Here is a 22,508-nt window from a genome sequence, read left to right as displayed (position 1 = left end):
AATAGTTGCACCCAATTGTCGAAGCACACTCTATACGATACACCGAGAAGCATTGGCTTCTAAGGAAATGCCACAAACACTTCATATGGTTTTGACAGATGCTGGAAAGGTTATAAACTTAATTAAAGCAATGACTCTAGACTCGTGGCTGTTCACGCTATTCTGTGAAGATGTGGGAAATAAATTAAAAAGTTCACTTTTTCATACTGACGGAAGATGGCTCTCTCTTGGCAAGATTTTAAGCCGGATATCGGAACAGAGGTTCGTGGCTTCTATGATTCTCAGTTGCAAAAACAGTGACATGAAGAACTGTTTTGCTGATGATCAGTCGTTATCAAGATTGCCCTATTTAGCTGATATCCTTGACAGGTTTCACATTTTGAATATGGGGCTACAAGGACAAGGCCCAACAGCTCTCTAAGCAGATAACAAAATATTGTCTTTAGTTCACAAGTACTGAATAATAACTTTTTCACATTCCCTACTCTTACATCATTTTTGGAAGACAATGAAAGATTTATTTCAAGACACTGTTACACAACTAGAGATCATTCAGAAAAGTTTTGGAAAGTACTTTCCCAAAGATTAAACAAAATATGACTAGGTAAGAAATCAATTTTAACGAAAGGTAACAAAAGAAGTAATCATGAAATAAACTTTCGTTGACATGAGTAATGACATTTGAATGGAAGATGTTTTCAAAAACAAAACTGTTTTCTTTTTGGGTGGGAACAAAACCACAACACCGTTCTCTTTCCAAACAAGTAATCTGATTTTTGGCACTGTTTGTTACTGCTTACATGGATGAAAAATGGGCTTCCTGAGCTTCTGTACATTAAAAATAAATATAGAAACAGACTTAGTGCTGAAGAAGACTTGCGAGCCAATTTGAACTCAATCTAGCCAGACTCTGAAACTGTGATAAAGATAAACAGCAACTTGCTTCCAACTGATACACGTAGTGTTCTTTCATCATAATCTAAATTTGCAGAATGACTACATACCGATTTTGAAGTCTGATTTACCACCAAAGTTTGATATGATTCTAAATATTTGTGCTTTTTGGCCACTGATTTATTTTAGTCCATGTTCAGTTTATTACTCTCTTGCACAACTGGTTTACATTATTTGTGATCCAAAAGTTCGATAAATATTTAAATGTCATTCCTCTCTTAACACTGGATATTTGTATCAGAACCAGTTTAGTTTAATTTCATATTATTTGTGACAAGTAAGTACCGCATGTGAATGTGAATGACTCTGTAAAATAGTCCTTCCACAAAACCTTATTACCTGTGTGTCACATTTCCACCATACACAGTAGCTGGCAGCACGATGCAAAAACCATATGTGTATTGTCAACACTGGGCAAAATGGTCAAAATTATTCACCACATTCTGTTCCTCACTCCAGAGGCAGACATCGCTCAACCTTCCACCCCCCACCCCCCACCCCCCCTCTCCCCCCCAATCCCCACCAGCTCACAGTTCATTAAAAAGTGAACAAGCCATAGTGGTACACCAAAACTTCTAAAAAATGCCAAGTGGTGCACAGTACAATATCTGGGAACCCCTGGCTAAATAAACCATAAATAAATGACTTATGAACAACAGGATCAACATGAAAAATTATAAGAAACACACACACACACACACACACACACACACACACACACACACACACACACAGAGAGAGAGAGAGAGAGAGAGAGAGAGAGAGAGAGAAAGGATGACCTGCTAGTTTGATCTTTGTGGCATCATCTAAGGCAGAGAGCTGGGTGAATAGTAGAGGCAAGGAAGGAAAACAGCAAAAGGCAAGAAGCTGCAATGAGGCAGCCAGAGAGCGACCCTAGCAAACCCCCCCCCCCCCCCCTCCCGCTTTACTCCACAGGTCTATTCTGCAGCGGGAGGTTAACTTCTACAACCGTTCAGCAGACCCCACTTCACTGTAGAATACTGGCTGAATGTTCACATCATAGAATGGAAAAAAGGAAATGGGATCATAGAGATAAGCTTTCAATGAGTGTACACAAACCACTCTCTTGAATAAAATGTAAAACTATGATGTGGACTTAACAGTAGAGATAAAGAGTTGTCAAGTTGCAATGTTCATTGAGAAGCAGTGAAGTTGGGCCTCTCTTAACAGGATATAACCCAATGACAGACTTTCCTTTTCTTTCTTTTTCCTGTTACAACAATGGGGTGAATACTCTCACCTGAACATGTGGCCACGAGTTGGTCAGGTACAGACGATACACGGCCAGCAAATGACAGTACATTTCCTTAGAGAAGGGTGAGGAGGAGAAGGAGGTCTTGTACTTGTGGACTCCTTAATGGTATAGAGCTTGTTCGTAGTGGCCATAATGAGCCATTCTTTATTCCAAGCCACCAAAAGTTGAAGACATAGTCAATTGCAAGCTGGATCCCAGTATTCTCATTTCCAGGATTTCATCTCAGTAGCTTTCTTTGCTAACTAGCCAACAAGATTGTTTCAAGAATCGCTAGATTACTTGGGACACACAGGAATACAGTCAAGGTCCCAGTATTGCCGAGGCAAGAAATAAGATTGTGAATGGTCAAAACATATGAGTTTCTAGGATAGCATTGGCCTATTGTCTGCAGGCTGCTTAAATGATGACACTTTTGTGTTTGCAAATGCAAATATAAGGAAGGGATTGGAAAGTGGCCACTAATTATGCTGTAAAACAATTCACTCAGATGGTATTGAATGTTGTTCATGATCCCAAAAACGTGTGTCGACATTTGAGCTGTCATTACAGATGACTGTTGAGTCAAGAAATTCACCAAGAACTGAGAGACTCAACCACTGAGTTGTCCATCATATCCTTTGGTAAAGTAGAAAGGTCCAGTCAGATTTTTGGACAAGGTATGCACCAGAGAGCATTTGCAGAGATATCCTGATGAGAGGGTACAATGGTGAGAGGTGAAGGTCATAACAAAGATACTCCAGACAAAGTACTGCTGGAACACCAGACCTGGATCACCCCTAAGGGAAGCAAATCTGTGTGTTACGGAAAAGGATATGGTGAGCTGAGTGTTCAGCACAGCTGTGAGCATATTCTGCATACTTCAGTAGTAATTGGTGATGTCTCATCCATGGAGGAGAAATCCTAGCCTCGACCAGGAGGCTGCCCAAAAGTCTAGTCTGAAAGGTGCCAGCTGCCAGCTGGATCCCGCACTGCTGAACCAGGTCCAGAAGTTGTAATGTCGAAGTGACTACACTGATCTACAAGCAAGACACCTGTAAACCAGTCAGGATAGGACTAGTACTCTGCACAGATGCAAGTGGATGGAATAGTTCACGCATCATAAGATGCGATTGTGGTAGTAGAGCGTATTGAGTTTTAACGGGTACTTCTTTTTAAGTTGGTACATATGCAGTAGACACATCAACCAAGCATCACATAAAAGTCCCAAACATGATATGACTTTAGTAGATCACAACAAAAGGAAAGTTCTGAATCTGAATGAATGGTTCTACATTGGCAGAAGTACAAACAAGTGTCTTTGTGGTGAAAAACTGGAAGTCATGTGTGAGAGCTAAGGATAGTGCTTTCCTTATGGCACCTTACATCTGGGGTTCAGCAACGTTCATGACTGAAGAACAGTAGGAAACACAAAAGTCAGTCACATACAGTGGCAGTAAACCAAACAGGCCAGTGAGACTATACACCCCACAGCCACTGCAAGCCCATTAATTGCTATCAGAGAAACGGTCACATTGAGCACAGAACCCTATGGAAGTCCATTTCCTAATATATGGAGTGTACTATAGGATGCCTCAACTTGGACGAAAACAACTGGAGAGAAAGAAGAAGGGTGGGGGATCTAAAGCCCCATTCGTATACTGTGATGTGCTATAGACCTTCCTGAAGTCAAAGAAGACAGCAGTGAGGTATGGGTGATGGGAAAAAGTTGTCTATGTAGCAGACTTCAGTCAAATTAAGTCATCAGTTGTGGATCAACCATCTCTAAATCCACACTGGCTGTTGCACAAAAGATCCCTTGTCTCAAGAATCCAACACAGCCATCAGTTCACCACTCATTCAAGCAATGTACACAGAACATTCCTGAGACTTATGAGTCTGTAGTTATACATTTTGTATTAAGTTTCACTCATGCTCCAAATCACATGTTGCTACAGGAAGTGTAATCATCATTCTTTGTTTTTACTGTCTAGTACTGAAGTAGTTGTATCCTGTATCAAGTCATTGTTGTTGTTGTGGTCTTCAGTCCTGAGACTGGTTTGATGCAGCTCTCCATGCATACAGTAAAGCTGCATGTCCTCGGGAAAAATTACGGCTGTAGTTTCCCCTTGCTTTCAGCCGTTCGCAGTACCAGCACAGCAAGGCCGTTTTGGTTAATGTTACAAGGCCAGATCAGTCAATCATCCAGACTGCTGCCCCTGAAACTACTGAAAAGGCTGCTGCCCCTCTTCAGGAACCACATATTTGTCTGGCCTCTCAACAGATACCCCGCCGTTGTGGTTGCACCTACAGTACGGCCATCTGTATCACTGAGGCACGCAGGCCTCCCCACCAACGGCAAGGTCCATGGTTCATGGGGCAGTCATATTCATTTGTAGAGTATTACTGCATGGTATGGCGGCATTGAAAGCAGCATGTCAAGCTGCTTTCTTGAGGGCCCATCATCAAGGACACTTGGTTGAGTAATGGTGTGGGAGGGTCATGACAATTGGAAGTGATAACTCTCACAGAAGTTATCATGTGTGCTGGATTGGATTGAAGAGACAAGACTAGGGCTACACATCACGGGATCAATGGCTGTATACACTCCATGTGCCACATTAAAATGAGATGGTGTGCCTCTGTTTAGTAAGCATAAGTCAAGGTCTGTGGTTACCTGTTGCTGTTCCATTGCAGTACCCTGTCACCGCTCCTCAATCGGTTGCGAGTACCAAAATAGAATGGGAGGCGAAAAGGTGGAGGTAGCTAACAGATCAAGTCAACTATATCCTGATGTGTCTGATTCCTGTCTAGAGAGAGATAGGCATTACAGAGAGTAAAATCCATAGTTGCATTTATGTAAACAGCCACACCTTTTACTGATTAAACTTTATCACTAAAAATATCCACACGCACCAGTGTCCAGACACCAGCTGATGTCCTTTCAGGGCCAACACTACTTTTGAAATGGGCACAACAGCTATATAGTGTAGGGGTATGTTTCAGGGAACCTAGTTACCTGAAGGGCTATACATTATGATGGATAAAAGGTAAGTAGGTGATTGAGTTCTGCAAGGTGGTGAAAATTACATAACAGGTCCACTGGATGGTGGTTGTATAGGTACCCAGGGGTGGCAGGGAGGCAGTGAGAGGATGGGTCATGTTTCAGTCTACCTGCACCACATGCTGACTAAGGATGATGTCAACATAGGTAATTTCAGTTTCAGTGGTACAGGGGAAGAGGGTTCCGGTGCAACTGATGCTGTCAGGTACACCTCCACCTTTGGTTTTTTCCTTGTCCTATTTCTTTGTTATTTTTGTTCTCTTTGTGAAGTTTTAGCTGTAGTTGGGGGTTATTTGGTTTTCTATAAAAAAAAAAAACAGGGAGAATGAACGAGTTGTCCTGCAGCCCACAGTTCACATCTCCACGGAGCACTAAAATGTCGTACCCTGAGGCAGCGACAGTCTGCCAATAAAGTCCAGGTGAAGGTTATCCTGTGCTGGGCAATGCTGGATGGTTTGGACTCCTTTTCCAGCAAAGGGTAGGGAAACAAGGTCCATGAAGTGGGTTTAGAAGGAACAAAGGGGAAAGGGTCTTGTCCCCCTCACATACAGAAGAATTCAGGGGCCACCTGGGCCTACCATTGAGAGAAAACCAGTTCACTTCACCTTTATTATAGATAGAGTTTAATTACTGTGTTTGTACAGTTTGTGGGCATTTGAACTGGATGTGAAGGTTTACATTTTTTTCTTTGTCTCAGAATACAGAAGGTGGTTAAGGCTTTTGTTTCCTGCATCTTTTTTTTCCTTTCTTTAACATGGGATAGATCGAAGAACATGGGGAGTGTTATCTCTGCAGTTTCCACATACGGAGGTGCTGATGCAGGGTTGACAACATTTGTCCAAAACACTAGCATTAAAACCCCATGAGGTAAGAAACACTTTATATTACAGAAGGATACCAATATTTAACCTTTCCAGGTAATATGTCCTCTTTGAAAGTCAAAACTGAAAGCTGAAGTACCCACTCTATGATTCATTCACCCCCCCCCCCCCCCCCTAGCAGTTGCATACAGTGAACAAAACAGACACTCCATTTTTCCAAATTTTTCATACAGTCCTCCATGTGTCTGTAACATGATATCTCAATGAGAAATAACACCCTGGACCACACAAGAGGTTCTTGTGGAGAGGGGGCAGTGAAGGTGATGGCGACATCAGTGAGCTTCTCACAGCAGGCCAGTGCCTGTGGCTGAGTAGGTACTGCTGTTTTAATGAGGGTACAACCACTTCCAGGCTGCTAATGGATGCTACTTCCTCACGTTTTTTGTCAATATGTAAGAACAGTGGTTCTGTACTCAAAACGATTCGCCACCAGTTTGGTCACATGCCATTGTCAGTAAAAGGAAAGCCTTTTGACTGTCCCTTCCCTCACTGTACCAGTTCGTTCAGTCTGGTGAGAATTCTGAGACCTTCTGACCATATGTGTGAAAGGTTTATGCTCTTCATTGCAGATCATCCAACATGGTTGCAAACAAGGGCTCTACCCGCAGGTGTCACCCCCACCACAGCAATACACGCCCAGCACGGCAGCCATCACTACGAGTCCCCACGACCCTAAATCAACAGGTACATACTCCTTTGCGTATGTGAGGAATTTGCAACTCTGACATCAACAATGCATTCCAAACACTGTTAAGGCCCTACGACTGTACAGGTGTCTGATGACCCCTACAATGGACTGGCTAGTATGTTACATTTCAGGGGTCTAATCTGTCTTGACTGACTCAGACAAGAGGAGCATAAGACAGAATTGAACAGTGGATGGAATGTGTTTCACAATAGGTGAACTTCTCTGCACAGCCCATATTACCATAACTTTTTGAAAAAGATGGGTGTCAAACCCAATTCCACAGAATGAACACAGCTTAGTCAACAAATTTTTTGGGAAAAATGGAAAAAAGTTTGAATTAGTAACCCTAGTCAGTGTCCAAGAGCAAAGCCAGATTCTCAAGACAGAAGCCGTCCTACACACCAAGTCAGAGAGGAGGTGCAATCAGACAATAGGACTGCAGTACAGGAAAGGAAGGCACTGCAATGGCTCAAGGCACCATGCTTGCCATGCACGTACCCACAAAAGAGTAATGAGCCCAAGGAGAGGATAGCTGGTGAATTATACTTATGGTATGGAAAGAGGAACTAGCACCACAAGAGATCAGAGTCCTGCGTTAACCAATCATGTACTTACAAAGCAACTGTAAGCTCCCTTGGGGTGGAATTTGAGTGGAGCAAAGTACCAGTCCTGAGCTCATGTGGGGCTTTGAGGGGATGGGCAGGTGGAGGAATGTGATAGGATGGGGCAGGTTAGAGCACCACATGCAGGATCAATGAGATAAATAAAAGGGGTAGTACATGGGAAGGTGGAGGATCCAGATTAGGACGACATACAAAGTGGTAATGAAAGGACAGAATAGATGAACTGAACAAACTGAAATAAATAACCAATAATGAGGGCATAAAAGTCTGGAATTGGGGCAGGAAACTGGAATGGACTGAGAAGAGGCTGGTGCAGGAGATGGAGCAGTGGGTCTTACTGTACCATTCCTCAGCATTTTTACTTTTTATTTTTATTTATTAAATGAATGCTAAGTTGTTTTAACAGAGGGAGGACTTGATGCAACTCTACAGGTTTGTTAATTTCACGCCATTCTTAGGATATGTATAAATAAGAAGGAAAATGTACAATGTATGATTTACTGCACATTACTGGTAATTTTTATTTCTCCCTTGTGCAATGAATGATAATGTGAATATTGTTTTGTACACATACTACAATAAAGTAAAGCAAAGTGGGCAAAATGACAGCAGCAAACATAGTGTCATCACAGCTGAAATAAGTTATTAACAATTCATAAATGATGACAACACCACACAGAATAATGAACAGATAGACAGACAGAGAGAGAGAGAGAGAGAGAGAGAGAGAGAGAGAGAGATATTCTCTCCTCCACTCCGCTTTCTCTCCCACTCATTCTCGATTTACTTATTGAGGTATTCCTGAACTCACTGCAGTTGTTGCTTTCGAAGTTTCTCTTGAGTTCGTTCTCTCTGCTGCCGTAGTTCTTCCAGTTCTGCCTGCTTCCTTATTGCTTCTGCTTCTTGCCTTTTTAAAGCTTCTGATTCTTTCTCCTTCTCCCTGGAATTGCCATATTTTAATAAGACTTTCAGCTGGCAATTGATGATTATGGTGGCTTGCATCCATCATTTCCTCCCTCATCACACTACAGTAAGCAATTTTTTAAAAAATTATATCAATCACAAGGACAAGTTGTTGTAATTTCATTTTGAATTACATTGCTTTAATACTGTCAGGTAGATGATGATTTTATAATAAAAGTATAGTGGTGTGGAAAATCTGGTGCTGCCTGTGGGGGTCTGCAGGGATGTGGTGGGAACAGGATGTGGGGCTGCAAGGTTCAGCACTGAAAGAATTTGCTGGAGGGATTGGTTAAGGACTATGCAGATGCATTTACAGGATAGAATGTGTGTGTGTAACATTTGAGTGGGGGTAGGGAAGGAGATAAGTAAGTGGGACACAGGGACTAGTGAAGGTCCTGGGGCAAAATGGTGTGTGTGTGTGGGGGGGGGGGGGGGGGGGGGCAGGATATGAAGCAGTCACTCATTGAAGGAGGTCATGTTTGGCAGTGTGCTCAGCAACAGGGTGATCCAGCTCTATCTAGCCCACAGTTTGGCAGTGGCCATTCACACAGACAGACAGCTTGTTAGTTGTCATGCCCATGTAGAAAGCAGCAAAGTGGTTGCAGCTTAGTTTGTAGATTACATGACTGCTTTCGTATGTAGCCCTGCCTTTAATGGGGTAGGACACGCCTGTGACAGGTCTTGAGTAGGTGATAGTGGGATGGTGTATGGCACACATCTTGCACGGTGAAAGAAGGGTGAAAAAACTGGGAACCTACTTTTGGTTGGGTTTCTGGACTCAAAAACCAAATTTGCTGTGGACTTCGAGAAACTTCACGTGTGAATATCAACAACATTAAGAAGACACGTCAAGTTGCAGACGGCTGATTAAAAGACACTTACGTAAGCCACAGCCTTCACTAGTGAGGACGGGACACACACCATTCACAATCAAAAGCCAGCAAGACTCACTCACAAACGACTGCCAGCTCCGGCATCTCGGGCCAGAATGCAACTATCACTTGGGGTGCAAGCAGCAATCTGGAGGGGCTGGTGAAGGGAAATGAATAGCAGGGATAGTGTGGTCTACTTTGCTCTTGGCTATGTTTGGCAGTGGCCGTTCATCCTGATGGACAGCTGGTTGGTAGTCATACCAATATAAAAAGCTGTGTAACGATTGAAGCAGGGTTGGTAAATGACATGACTGCTTTCACAGGTGGCTGGGCACCTGATAGGGTAGGATAAACCTGTGACAGGACTGGAACAGGAAGTGCTGGATGGGTGGAATGGGCAGGTTTTGCAACTGAGTCTTCCACAGGGATATGATCCTTGTGGCAAGAGGTTGGGATTGGGAGTGGCATAGGGATGCACTAGTATGTTGTGGAGGTTGGGTGGGTAACAAAACACCACTTTAGGAGGGGTGGGAAATATCTTAGGTAGGATCTCTCTCATTTCAGGGCATGATGATATGTAATCAAAGCCCTGGCAAAGGATGTGGTTCAGTTGTTCCAGTACGGGGTGGTACTGTGTGACAAAGGGAACGCTGGTCTGTGGCTGGTTCTTGGGGTTGGTGGAAGGACTAGGGATGTGCGGAGAAATGGCACAGGAGATCTTTTTGCAGACTAGGTCTGGGGGATAGTGCCTGCCTATGAAGGCCTTGGTGAGACCCTCAGCGTACTGAGCAAGGGAGTTTTTGCCACTGCAGGTACACCATGCCTGGGTGGCTAGGCTGTATGAGAGGGATTTTTGAATGTGAAAGGGGTGACAGCTATCAACATGCAGGTACTGTTGGTGGTTGGTGGATTTAATGTGATGTCATATACCTTTGTGATATCCAAGGAAAAAAGTGTAAGACTGGATACGAACACAAGACAGAAAAATTTGAAATTTTGCTATTAACCACTATGCTACTGACACGTTTGACTTTATCTGGTGCAAGCATACCAATGAACCAGCTTTGATCATCATTTTTTCCAGTGTAAGGATAGCGATGAACCAGCACCAAAGCTTAGATCATCATTTTCTCAGAAACTACCGTGTGTTGGAAGCTAAGCCTAAAGAGGTGTCTTTTTATTTTCAATCTTCTTCCACCTCGTGAAGTTCTGACTGTGACAGCGAGTGGAACAAGGTTTCAGGCCACAGTGCTCAACAGTGACAGCTGCTTCCAATAAAATATTTTTCAAATGCACTGGACAATCAAACGAAAATCTCAGAGTTAATTTTAAAAGCATGAATAGTATGGTGTAAGGGGCTTGCCAAATGAATGCATCAACACATATTTGGAGTATTATTCTCAGGTAACAGAAAAAAAGAACATGGAAGAAAATAAACACTAGATTCACTTTTTTTTTTTTTTTTTTTTTTTTTTTTTTTTTTTTTTTTTTTTTTTTTTTGTAAAAATTTGGCAGCAAGTACAGATGTACATGATATTACTGCTAAACTAAATTACAGTGATGTAGTTAAAAAGATCGCTTGTGTGAAGTGCTAAGATGAACTTAAAATGTATAGTAAACGTATTTCAAGTTTACAATCAGTAATCTTAGGATTAAGAAGAGAAAATGACAGCCTAAGGCATGAAAATATGGAGCTTAGGTCGAAACAAAGCATGGGTGTACTGCCAAAAGTTAGTAACTATAAGTCGATGGAATGGAAGACAGTAAACGGCAAATGTAAAGCACAAGGCGAAAAAAATGTCACCTACAGTGAGTAAACCAAGTTTCGAGTGTGAAAACAATTTTAATATCCTTTATTCCGAAAACTGTAGTCAAGTGACTCGATCGAAATATGAGGTAAATTTGAGTGTGTCTATGGAAAACGTTACAAAAAGTAATCTTCACAGCAAAAAAAGTGAAAACCCACACAAAACAGTTAGATTTGCCCTACCTGTGCCTCAGCTCTTACCAGAAACCAACAGTGGTAAATGTGAAAGTGTGAAATGTGGCGGAAACGAATTTCATAAACTATGCAGTGGCAAAACTAACAAAAAAAACCTTAAAAAATACGACCGTCAAACCGTCGAAAAAGGTACAAATTTCTCTTATTAACAGACAGCCACGGCAGAAATTTGGCGAGTGTTTCACAGGACAATTACAAAGATATCCAAGCAATAGGAATAGTGAAACCAGGTGCAAGTACAAAATCTGTTACTGATGTCGACCTGCAGGGAAACAAGAAAGAAGAGAATGAATATGTAGTGTGTATAGCTGGTGCCAATGACATCGCAAGAAATGAAGAACGAAATTGCCTAGCAAGCCTGGAAAACTTCCTAGAAGCAAATAAATCATGAAACACCATTATTATTACAATGCTGCCTCACAGGTATGGTCTCATGTACAATTCGTGTATAAATAAGTTGATTCAAAAAACAAACATTAAAATGAAACAAATGTGTGCTCATTTTGGCAAATGTAAAATATTAAATACAGGTAAACTGAAAAGAAGCCTACATACCAGATATGGTATGCACCTAAATTTTGAAGGCAAAAATTTCTTGTGTGACAAAATATAGTAAATTATCAAAGAAAAAGATGATTTAAACAGAATTCTCAGTCACAAAGTAGACTGATGTTTTTTAGGGGAAAGCATAATAAATTAAGCCTTGCATATCAGAATGTCCAGTATGTAACTAATAAAACAGAGCAGCTGAATGTTTACCTAAATGAAACTAAGCCACACCTCTTCCTAGCGAGTGAATTGGGATGCAAGGAAGAGGAAGCATATGGTTACAGGCTAAAAAATTACAAACTTATAAACTTGTACTGCAGAAAGACACACAAAAGTGGTGGGGTAGGCATTTATAGTAGAAATGATGTAAAATGTGAAAAAGTTAAATGGATAGATTATCTGAGTACCGAAATGGTATTTGAGGTTGCAGCAGTAAACCTGAAGTACGGAAACAACAGCCTTATTATAGCAGCACTGTATAGGTCACCTGGAAGTAACACAGAAGAGTTTCTACATTGCCTAGAGGACTTGCTGGAGGGGACAGCAGTGTATAAAAAACACTTGTTGCTTGTTGGAGACATCAACATAGACTCATTAAACAATAGTGTTAACTATTTGTGCTATATGGATGTATTACAGTGTTATAACTTTAAACAAATGAATTCAGAATCTAGAAGAGTCATTGCAAATACGAAGACATGTATTGACCATGTTCTCACAAATGTAGGAAAAGAGAAAGTAAATGTAAACACCTTAGAAAACTACATTTGTGATAACAGAGCCCTACTATGGAAACTGATGTAGGGAACATAGATGTAACTGAAATTGATAAAGTTATATATAAAAGAAAATTTAATTATTCTAAACTTAAGATGGCACTAGGGAATGAAAAATGGGAACCAGTGTACAATGCAACTGAAGTGAATGAAAAATGGGAATATTTTTATAAGTTATTCAGTAACACTTTAAATCAAACCTGTCCTTTAGTTAAAAAAGTAAATAAAGCTGTAAACCATAAAGCCGAGAATCTCCCTTCTGAAATTATTGAACTGAGGGAGAAAATGAAAGATTGCTATATACTTTTTAGAGATACTAAACTACAATATTTCTCAACAACATATAAACTGCTCAGAAAAACATACAGAGAGTCCTTGACTAACCTAAAAGCACAGAAATATACCTCTGAAATAAGGAACTCTAGCTGTATCAGTAAAACTGCCTGGAAAATAATGCATAAAGAAAGTGGGAAACAGAATTCCTATGAACACAGCAACATAACATTAAAAGAAAATGGTGAAGAAATAAATGACCCAAAAGAAGTGTGTGAGAAATTTATACGAAAGTTCAGTACAGTTGGTACAAATGAAGTTACTGTCAAGCCACAAAATTTTAGTCTTGGAAAATCTAGCCAGTCCTGTTACAGCCACGGCATTACTGAGAGGGACATCCTAGCAATCATATCAGCACTTCGATCAAAAATGTCTTGTGGCTGGGATGACATTTCACCTAAACTGCTAAAGGAATGCAGGGATGAATTAGTGAAACCCCTGACTCACTTGATAAGTACCTCCCTCAGAAATGGAGTATTCCCTGACCTTTTGAAAATTACTGAAAAGGGATTAAAAACTGACACTAAAAACTACAGGCCAATATCATTAACCTCAGAACTAGGAAAATTGTTAGAGAGAGTAATACTAAATCAAGTTGAATCATATTTCACCAAACACAATCTGTTAAACAACCTACAACATGGATTTAGAAAAGGGAGATCTACTACAACAGCAGTAGCATCTTTTATACATGAAATATTAAATAAGCTGGACAAAAGTGACAAGGTAATAGGCACTTTCCTAGATATGAGTAAAGCATTTGATACTGTGAATCATACCATTCTTCTGTGTAAGCTAGAAGAGTACGGGTTGAGAGGACTAGCCTCGAAACTACTTCCCTCCTATTTGAAAGACAGGAAACAGTGTGTAAAGCTAACTTACCAAAATAATGAGCAGCTCCTAACAACCAAATCAAACTTCAGGACACTTCAATGTGGTGTGCCTCAAGGAAGCATACTAGGGCCTTTTCTGTTCCTTGTATATGTAAATAACTTATATGAACCCCAAAATTGCATGGTTGTAAGCTATGCTGATGACATATCCTTCATCGGCTGTGGCAGTGATATGCAGTCTGCAGCTAACAGTACCGAGATCAGTTTCAATACTCTGTCCGCAAACCTTACAGCAAACAAGTTTCTTGTAAATAAAGACAAAATGGTAATAATGAAGTTCATCCACAGTTATAATGCTGTCATAACTGATACAGTATTTACATCCCCATTGGGTCTTGCATATGCAAATTCACATAAATTTTTGGGCATCGTTGTTGACGAACACTTATCATGGAAAGAACATGTAGATAATATTTGCAAGAAAATCAGTAGAAATGTGTGTGTACTGAAATGGGTCTCAGCCTTCTTGGACCATGATACTTTAAGCAAATATATTTTGGGTTAGTTGATCCGCACCTTCAGTATGGTATTGAGATATGGGGTGGGGGCATCAGCAGTTCATATAGATAGACTTTTTAGATTACAAAAAAAGGCAGTAAGAATGGTAGCCAAGGTAAAGAAGAGAGAGCCTTGTAGAGACATCTTTAGAAAATATAAAATTCTTACGGTGTACTCCATCTATATACTGCAGACAGTCATGTTCGTGAAACAAAATCCTGAATTTAATATGAGAAACAGAAATGTACACAACTATGTTACACGGGGAAGGGAAAATTTTCATAGAATTGTGACCAATAAAAAGGCAATGGACCACAGTCCACAAAGAATGGTAGCAATTTTTTACAATGCACTACTCTGTGAACTCGAGAAAGTAAATCTAAATATGCTAAAGAGTAGACTGAAGCAATTATTAATAGAGAAGTGTTGTTACTCTATAGAGGACTTTAAATTGTAGTGCCATCTTGGAAAACAGTGTATATAGACAATGTCTCCAATCTACCAGTCGTATGAAAGAATGTAATTATACACTGTATTATGTGTACTGTACTATTATAAATATAAGCTAAATTGTGTTACACTTTAGAGGAATCTACTTGTAGTGCCCTTTTAAAAAATAATGTGTACAGACATGGGTCTGATCCATATGTTGTTATGAAAGAATGTAAATATTTTACTGTATATGTGTAATGTAATCTAAATTTTCCTGACAATGTCCTAAAACTTTTTGTTATATGGACAGAAAATAAATAAATAAATAAATAAGTTAAGGTGTTCCACAGGCCTCAATTTTAGCAATTATTTTTTTCTTGTATACAGAAATGACTTCTCATTAGGAAGAAAGCATAATGTGTGTTGTTTTGTGGAGTGCTCTCTGCCATGCCCTTCACAGTGGTTTGCAGAGAACAGAAATAGATATAATTATTGCTTTGCAAAGCTGCTGAAGTCTTTAACATATATTATAAAGAAATCCAGATCTCTGCTTTAATTGTCACTCATATACATTAGTCTTGGAGCATCCTTTATGGCCCTTAGTTTTAATTTCATATGATGGACTTGTAAGGAGCTATAGACAAAGTCATTTCTCCCTCACTCCACCTATCAGTGGAAAAGAAAAGGGAATGATTAGCAGCGGTACAAGGTACACTCTGCCATGGCTTACAGAGTATGTATGTATTAAAAAACAAAGATGCTGTGACTTACCAAACGAGAAAGTGCTGGTAGATAGACACAATAAAAAACACACAAACACACACACAAATTTCAAGCTTTCGCAACCCACAGTTGCTTCATCAGGAAAGAGGGAAGGAGGGAACGAGAGGGAAAGACGAAAGGATGTGGGTTTTAAGGGAGAGGGTAAGGAGTCATTCCAATCCTGGGAGCGAAAAGACTGACCTTAGGGGGAAAAATGGACAGGTATACACTCGCACGCACACACACACGCACACACACACACACACACACACACACACACACACACACACACACACATACACACATATATATCCATCTGCACACATACAGACACAAGCAGACATATGGTTTTTCATAAAAGTAATTAACAGATTTTTTGGAAGGTACCACTGTCACTTTTACATATACTGTGCACAGTAATGGAGGAGATCATGCAATAAAATGTGTTGGCAGCAAGTGTTTTTATATTGACTTCTGAAGGACATGTGTAAGTTAATTTCCAATAACATGCTTACAAAACAATGAAAGAACTATTATATCCCACGAGTCTAGAGACATCCAATTGGACTTCCAGAAAAATATCATCCATACCATCCTGAAGATAGCAAGGGCAGATAAGTGTAAAAAATATTTCACAGTCAGCTTAACAGTTCATGCAACTGAACTGCTGACAAAAAGAATGGAGAAAATATCTGAGAATCTGTTAGATGATGATCAGAATGGCTTTAGTGTAAGTGAAGGCACCACATGCAGTTCTGATGTTGTGCTTGACAATGGAAACAAGACTTAAGAAAACTCAGGACACATTTATAGGATCTATCAACCAAGAAAAAATATTTGACAATGTAAATTAATGCAAGATGTTTGGAATTCACAGAAAAATTGGTGAAAATACAGGAAATGACAGGTAATATACCATACATATTTGAACCAACAAGCAATAGTAAGGATGGAAGATTGAGAAAAATTGCTCATATTAAACAGAATGTAAGATAAGGATAGTCTTTCTCTCCTACTGCTCAATCTGTACATCAAAGAAGCAATGCTGGAAATAAAATAATGGTTCAAGAGTAGGATTAAAATTCATGCAAAAAGGACATCAATGATAGGATTTGCTGATGACACTACCATCCTCTTATGACGAAAGTGAGGACACTGAATGGAAAGACAGTCTATTGATACAGAAACTGAAAAAAGTAATGATTAGTGAAAAATTTACCATCAAAATTTGGGACCACGAAATAGAACAATTACGGAAGTATGTTACCTTCAAAGCAAAAAATAAGTCATGGATAAAGCAAGGAAGACATCAAAAGTAGACTAGCACAGGAAAAGGGGGCATTCCTTACAGAAAGAATGCCTACTAGTAACATATTTGTCACAACAGCAGATACTCTGTTGGCAGTATTTATTAATGCTTCAATAACGATCAGCAACATATGCCACACATACTGTTTCTTATAACAATGAAAATAACCAATTTACGACAATATAATGTAATTGGATAGATTTAAAAAAAACTACTCACTAAGTGGGGCAGGAGAACACACACATCAAAGAAGGTTATACTTATGCAAGCTTTCAGAGTCAATTGCTCCTCCTTCCGGCAGAAGGGTTGAAGGGGAGGGAAAGGGGTGAAGGAAAGGTGTAGATTTCAGAAAAAGTCACACAGAACTGCGGGTCAGGGGCGGCTTACTGAACGGGATGAGAAGGAAAGCCTCTTTTCCTCTCATCCCGTCTGATAAGTCTCCCTGACCTGCAGTTCTGGGTGACTTTTCTGAAATCTCACCCTTTTCCTAAACCTCTCCAGTCCTTTTATTTACCCCTCTTCCTTCCCCTTCAACCGTTCTGCCGGAAGGAGGAGCCACTGGCTCCTAAAGCTTGCATGAGTATAACCTTATTTTATGTGTGTGTTCTCCTGCAGCCACCTGGTGAGCAGTTATTTTATTTGTCCGCTTACATTAAATAATGTTTCTTACTTTATTACAGCAACCTGCTCCATCAGCTGCTGCTGTAGCAACTCAGCCTTCTTTCTCTTCAGCTCCTTCAGCTCCTCCTGCTTACGTTGTTCTTCCAAAAGCTTAGCCTCTCGCTCACGCAATGCTTCCATTTCTTCCTGCTCTCTCTTTGCTCTTAGCTCTTGCTGCTCCTTGACCTGATCCACCCACGCCCGTTGAACCAATTGCTGCTGCTTCTGCCGTTCCCACTACAAATATATTACAATTATGTACTGAGAATAATCTATGTTATTTCTCAACATTATTTTTTTTACGTAACCAAAATTAATGACTGATCCATCATTTTCAATACTTCTTTCACCACTAATGATGAAAAATACACACATTGTTTAAAAGTTATTGTTTTTGTCAAAAACATTATTTTGAAAACATCACGGTTCTTCACCATCATCTGTATATTCTGTTCTCATTCTTTTTTTTTCCTGTCAATATACCTAAGTTGTGGACAACATTTCAGGACGCACTTTCAGAAGATTTTCAGAGACAGTATGTGCTACCTGATGCCTACAACCTCGCTCTGCTAGAATAGGAGAATGTTTTTACATATCATGGCAAATCTTGCCAACATTTCAACCTGGTGACCCCTGTTGTGAATGTCACACAACACACAACACAAGCATACAAGACCATACAAATGGCAAGACAGCTTACCAAAAGGTAAATATAGAACAAAAGGCAACACATGAACAAGTCTTACATTCAATAAGAAATAAAATTTCTAACAGTTCCTTCACTGATGGACAGGACACACCGGTAAAACATTTGTCTACAAAACTTTGTGTCACATTTGACAAGATGAAAACAAGGTTTTTTGCTGCCCATCTCTTACCTGGGGGACACATGCCACACATGATTTTCAAGCTACTCATCTTGAACACAGCACTCTCATCGATTCACACTCACACGAAGGATGTAAAACTTCTCTGTGACTCTGACCACATCTTCTGGGATGAGATTTTAGTGGTTCCCAAACATGTGCTATGCACTGTTGATTGACATTAAGGAACCTCATGAATAATAATCTCGCTTATGGAGGCAAAATGATTCTGTTTGGTAGAGATTTCCGTCACGTATTACCCTTCATTAGACAAGCCAGTACAACAGCCATTGTTGAAACTACAGTTCAACAGTACCCTTATTGCCTCATGTTAAAATTCCAAAGTTAGCTCAAAATATGAGGGCAAATGATGATCCCATTTTCAATGAATAGTTACTTAAATGTGGTAATGGCGATTTACATAATCAAACTGGTTACTTCACTGAAGCAATCAAAACTCCTAAACATTATTTTGTAGTTATGACAATTTTATTACCACTACATTCAATGTCAAAGAAATCAATGACCAAAATGTTTCTCAATTCCATTTAGAGGTGATTGCATGTCCAATAAATGATTGCAAGTTATAGTTGTTGTGGTCTTCAGTCCTCAGACTGGTTTGATGCAGCTCTCCATGCTACTCTATCCTGTGCAAGCCTCTTCATCTCCCAGTACCTACTGCAATCTACATCCTTCTGAATCTGCTTAGTGTATTCATGTCTTAGTCTCCCTCTACGATTTTTACCCTCCACGCTGCCCTCCAGTACCAAATTGGTGATCCCTTGATGTCTCAGAACATGTCCTACCAACCGGTTCCTTCTTCTACTCAAGTTGTGCCACAAACTCCTCCCCAATTCTATTCAATACCTCCTCATTAGTTATATGATCTACCCATTTAATCTTCAGCATTCTTCTGTAACACCACATTTCGAAAGCTTCTATTCTCTTCTTGTCCAAACTATTTATCGTCCATGTTTCACTTCCATACATGGCTACACTCCATGCAAATACTTTCAGAAACGACTTCCTGACACTTAAACCAATACTCAATGTTAACAAATTTCTCTTCTTCAGAAATGCTTTCCTTGCCATTGCCAGCCTACATTTCATATCCTCTCTACTTCGACCATCATCAGTTATTTTGCTCCCCAAATAGCAAAACTCATTTACTACTTTAAGTGTCTCATTTCCTAATATAATGCCCGCAGCATCATCAGACTTAATTAGACTACATTCCATTATCCTCGTTTTGCTTTTGTTGATGTTCATCTTATATCCTCCTTTCAAGACACTGCCCATTCTGTTCAACTGCTCTTCCAAGTCTTTTGTTGTCTCTGACAGAATTACAATGTCATCGGCGGACCTCAAACTTTTTTTTTCTTCTCCATGGATTTTAATACCTCCTCCGAACTTTTCTTTTGTTTCCTTTACTGCTTGCTCAATATACAGATTGAATATCATCGGGGAGAGGCTACAACCCTGTCTCACTCCCTTCCCAAATACTGCTTCCCTTTCATGTCCCTCGACTCTTATAACTGCCATCTGGTTTCTGTACAAATTGTAAATAGCCTTTCGCTCCCTGTGTTTTACCCCTGCCACCTTCAGAATTTGAAAGAGAGTATTCCAGTCAACATTGTCAAAGGCTTTCTCTAAGTCTACAAATGCTAGAAACGTAGGTTTCCCTTTCCTTAATCTTTCTTCTAAGATAAGTCATAGGGTCAGTATTGCCTCACGTGTTCCAACATTTCTACGGAATCCAAACTGATCTTCCCCGAGGTCAGCTTCTACCAGTTTTTCCATTCGTCTGTAAAGAATTCGCGTTAGTATTTTGCAGTTGTGACTTATTAAACTGATAGTTCGGTAATTTTCACATCTGTCAACACCTGCTTTCTTTGGGATTGGAATTGTTATATTCTTCTTGAAGTCTGAGGGAATTTCGCCTGTCTCATACATCTTGCTCACCAGATGGTAGAGTTTTGTCAGGAGTGGCTCTCCCATGGCTGTCAGTAGTTCTAATGGAATGTTGCCTACTCCCGGGGCCTTGTTTCGACTCAGCTCTTTCAGTGCTCTGTCAAACTCTTCACTCTTCACGCAGTATCATATCTCCCATTTCATCTTCATCTACCTCCTCTTCCATTTCCATAATACTGTCCTCAAGAACATCACCCCTGTATAGACCCTCTATATACTCCTTCCGCCTTTCTGCTTTCCCTCCTTTGCTTAGAACTGTGTTTCCATCTGAGCTCTTGATATTCATGAAAGTGGTTCTCTTTTCTCCAAAGGTCTCTTTAATTTTCCTGTAGGCAGTATCTATCTTACCCCTCACGAGATAAGCCTCTACATCCTTACATTTGTCCTCTAGCCATTCCTGCTTAGCCATTTTGCACTTCCTGTCGATCTCATTTTTGAGATGTTTGTATTCCTTTTTGCCTGCTTCACTTACTGCATTTTTGTATTTTCTCCTTTCATGAATTAAATTCAGTATCTCTTCTGTTACCCAAGGATTTCTACTAGCCCTCGTCTTCTTACCTACTTGATCCTCTGCTGCCTTCACTACTTCATTCCTCAAAGCTACCCATTCTTCTTCTACTGTATTTCTTTCCCCCATTCCTGTCAATTGTTCCCTTATGCTCTCCCTGAAACTCTGTACAACCTCTGGTTTAGTCAGTTTATCCAGGTCCCATCTCCTTAAATTCCCACCTTTTTGCAGTTTCTTCAGTTTTAATCTACAGTTCATAACCAATAGATTGTGGTCAGAGTCCACATCTGCCCCTGGAAATGTCTACAATTTAAAACCTGGTTCCTAAATCTCTGTCTTATCATTATATAATCTATCTAACACCTTCTAGTATCTCCAGGCTTCTTCCATGTATACAACCTTCTTTCGTGGTTTTTGAACCAAGTGTTAGCTATGATTAAGTTATGCTCTGTGCAAAATTCTACCAGGCGGCTTCCTCTTTCATTTCTTATCCCCTATCCGTATTCACCTACTATGTTTCCTTCTCTTCCTTTTCCTACTCTTGAATTCCAGTCACCTATGACTATTAAATTTTCGTCTCCCTTCACTACCTGAATAATTTCTTTTATCTCATCATACATTTCATTGACTTCTTCATCATCTGCAGAGCTAGTTGGCAGATAAACTTGTACTACTGTAGTAGGCGTGGGCTTCGTGTCTATCTCGGCCACAATAATGCGTTCACTATGCTGTTTGTAGTAGCTTACCCGCACTCCTATTTTTTTATTCATTATTAAACATACTCCTGCATTACCCCTATTTGATTTTGTATTTACAACCCTGTATTCACCTGACCAAAAGTCTTCTTCCTCCTGCCACCAAACTTCACTAATTCCCACTGTATCTAACTTTAACCTATCCATTTCCCTTTTTAAATTTTCTAACTTACCTGCCCGATTAAGGGATCTGACATTCCACACTCCGATCCGTAGAATGCCAGTTTTCTTTCTCCTGATGACGATGTCCTCTTGAGTAGGCCCCGTCCGGAGATTCGAATGTGGGACTATTTTACCTCCAGAATATTTTACCCAAGAGGACGCCATCATCATTTAATCATACAGTAAAGCTGCATGCCCTCGGGAAAAATTACGGCTGTAGTTTCCCCTTGCTTTCAGCCGTTCGCAGACCCAAAACAGCAAGGCCGTTTTGGTTAGTGTTACAGGGCCAGATCAGTCAATCATCCAGACTGTTGCCCCTGCAACTACTGAAAAGGCTGCTGCCCCTCTTCAGGAACCACACGTTTGTCTGGCATCTCAACAGATACCCCTCCATTGTGGTTGCACCTACGGTACGGCTATCTGTATCGTTGAGGCACGCAAGCCTCCCCACCAATGGCAAGGTCCATGGTTCATGATTGCAAGTACAACACTCAATTAATGTGTTATTTACCTGGAAAGGCAAAGGGTTACTCAAGTTATGATTCTATCCAAACTGAAGAAATAAAAGAACATTCCATTGTATTCCATAGATTTCTTGAACTTTTTAAATCTGCCTGATTTACCATATCATTTGTTTTCAAAGAAAAATGCTATTATTCCATTAATTAAAAGTCTTAATGCTAATCAGGGATTCATTAATGGTGTGAGATTAGTGGTAACTCACTTATGTGAGTA

General features: G+C 40.1%; 1 protein-coding gene across 3 annotated transcripts in view; it reads right to left on the bottom strand.

The window, feature by feature from the left end:
- Positions 1-22,508, bottom strand: part of LOC124711589 (trichoplein keratin filament-binding protein) — a 313,083-nt gene that overhangs the window by 80,115 nt on the left and 210,460 nt on the right. For all 3 annotated transcript variants that reach the window (XM_047241740.1, XM_047241738.1, XM_047241739.1), the window contains 2 exons: positions 17,522-17,748; positions 8,274-8,402 (listed from right to left, as the gene is read on the bottom strand). In XM_047241740.1, coding sequence (XP_047097696.1) covers positions 8,274-8,402; positions 17,522-17,748 — 356 coding nt within the window. The remainder of the gene's footprint in view (positions 1-8,273; positions 8,403-17,521; positions 17,749-22,508) is intronic.

Source organism: Schistocerca piceifrons, chromosome 8 (genome assembly GCF_021461385.2).
Source record: "Schistocerca piceifrons isolate TAMUIC-IGC-003096 chromosome 8, iqSchPice1.1, whole genome shotgun sequence".
Classification (NCBI taxonomy): Eukaryota; Metazoa; Arthropoda; class Insecta; order Orthoptera; family Acrididae; genus Schistocerca; species Schistocerca piceifrons.
The sequence above is the reverse complement of the archived record's forward strand: the minus strand, read 5'-3'. Positions and strand labels throughout refer to the sequence as shown.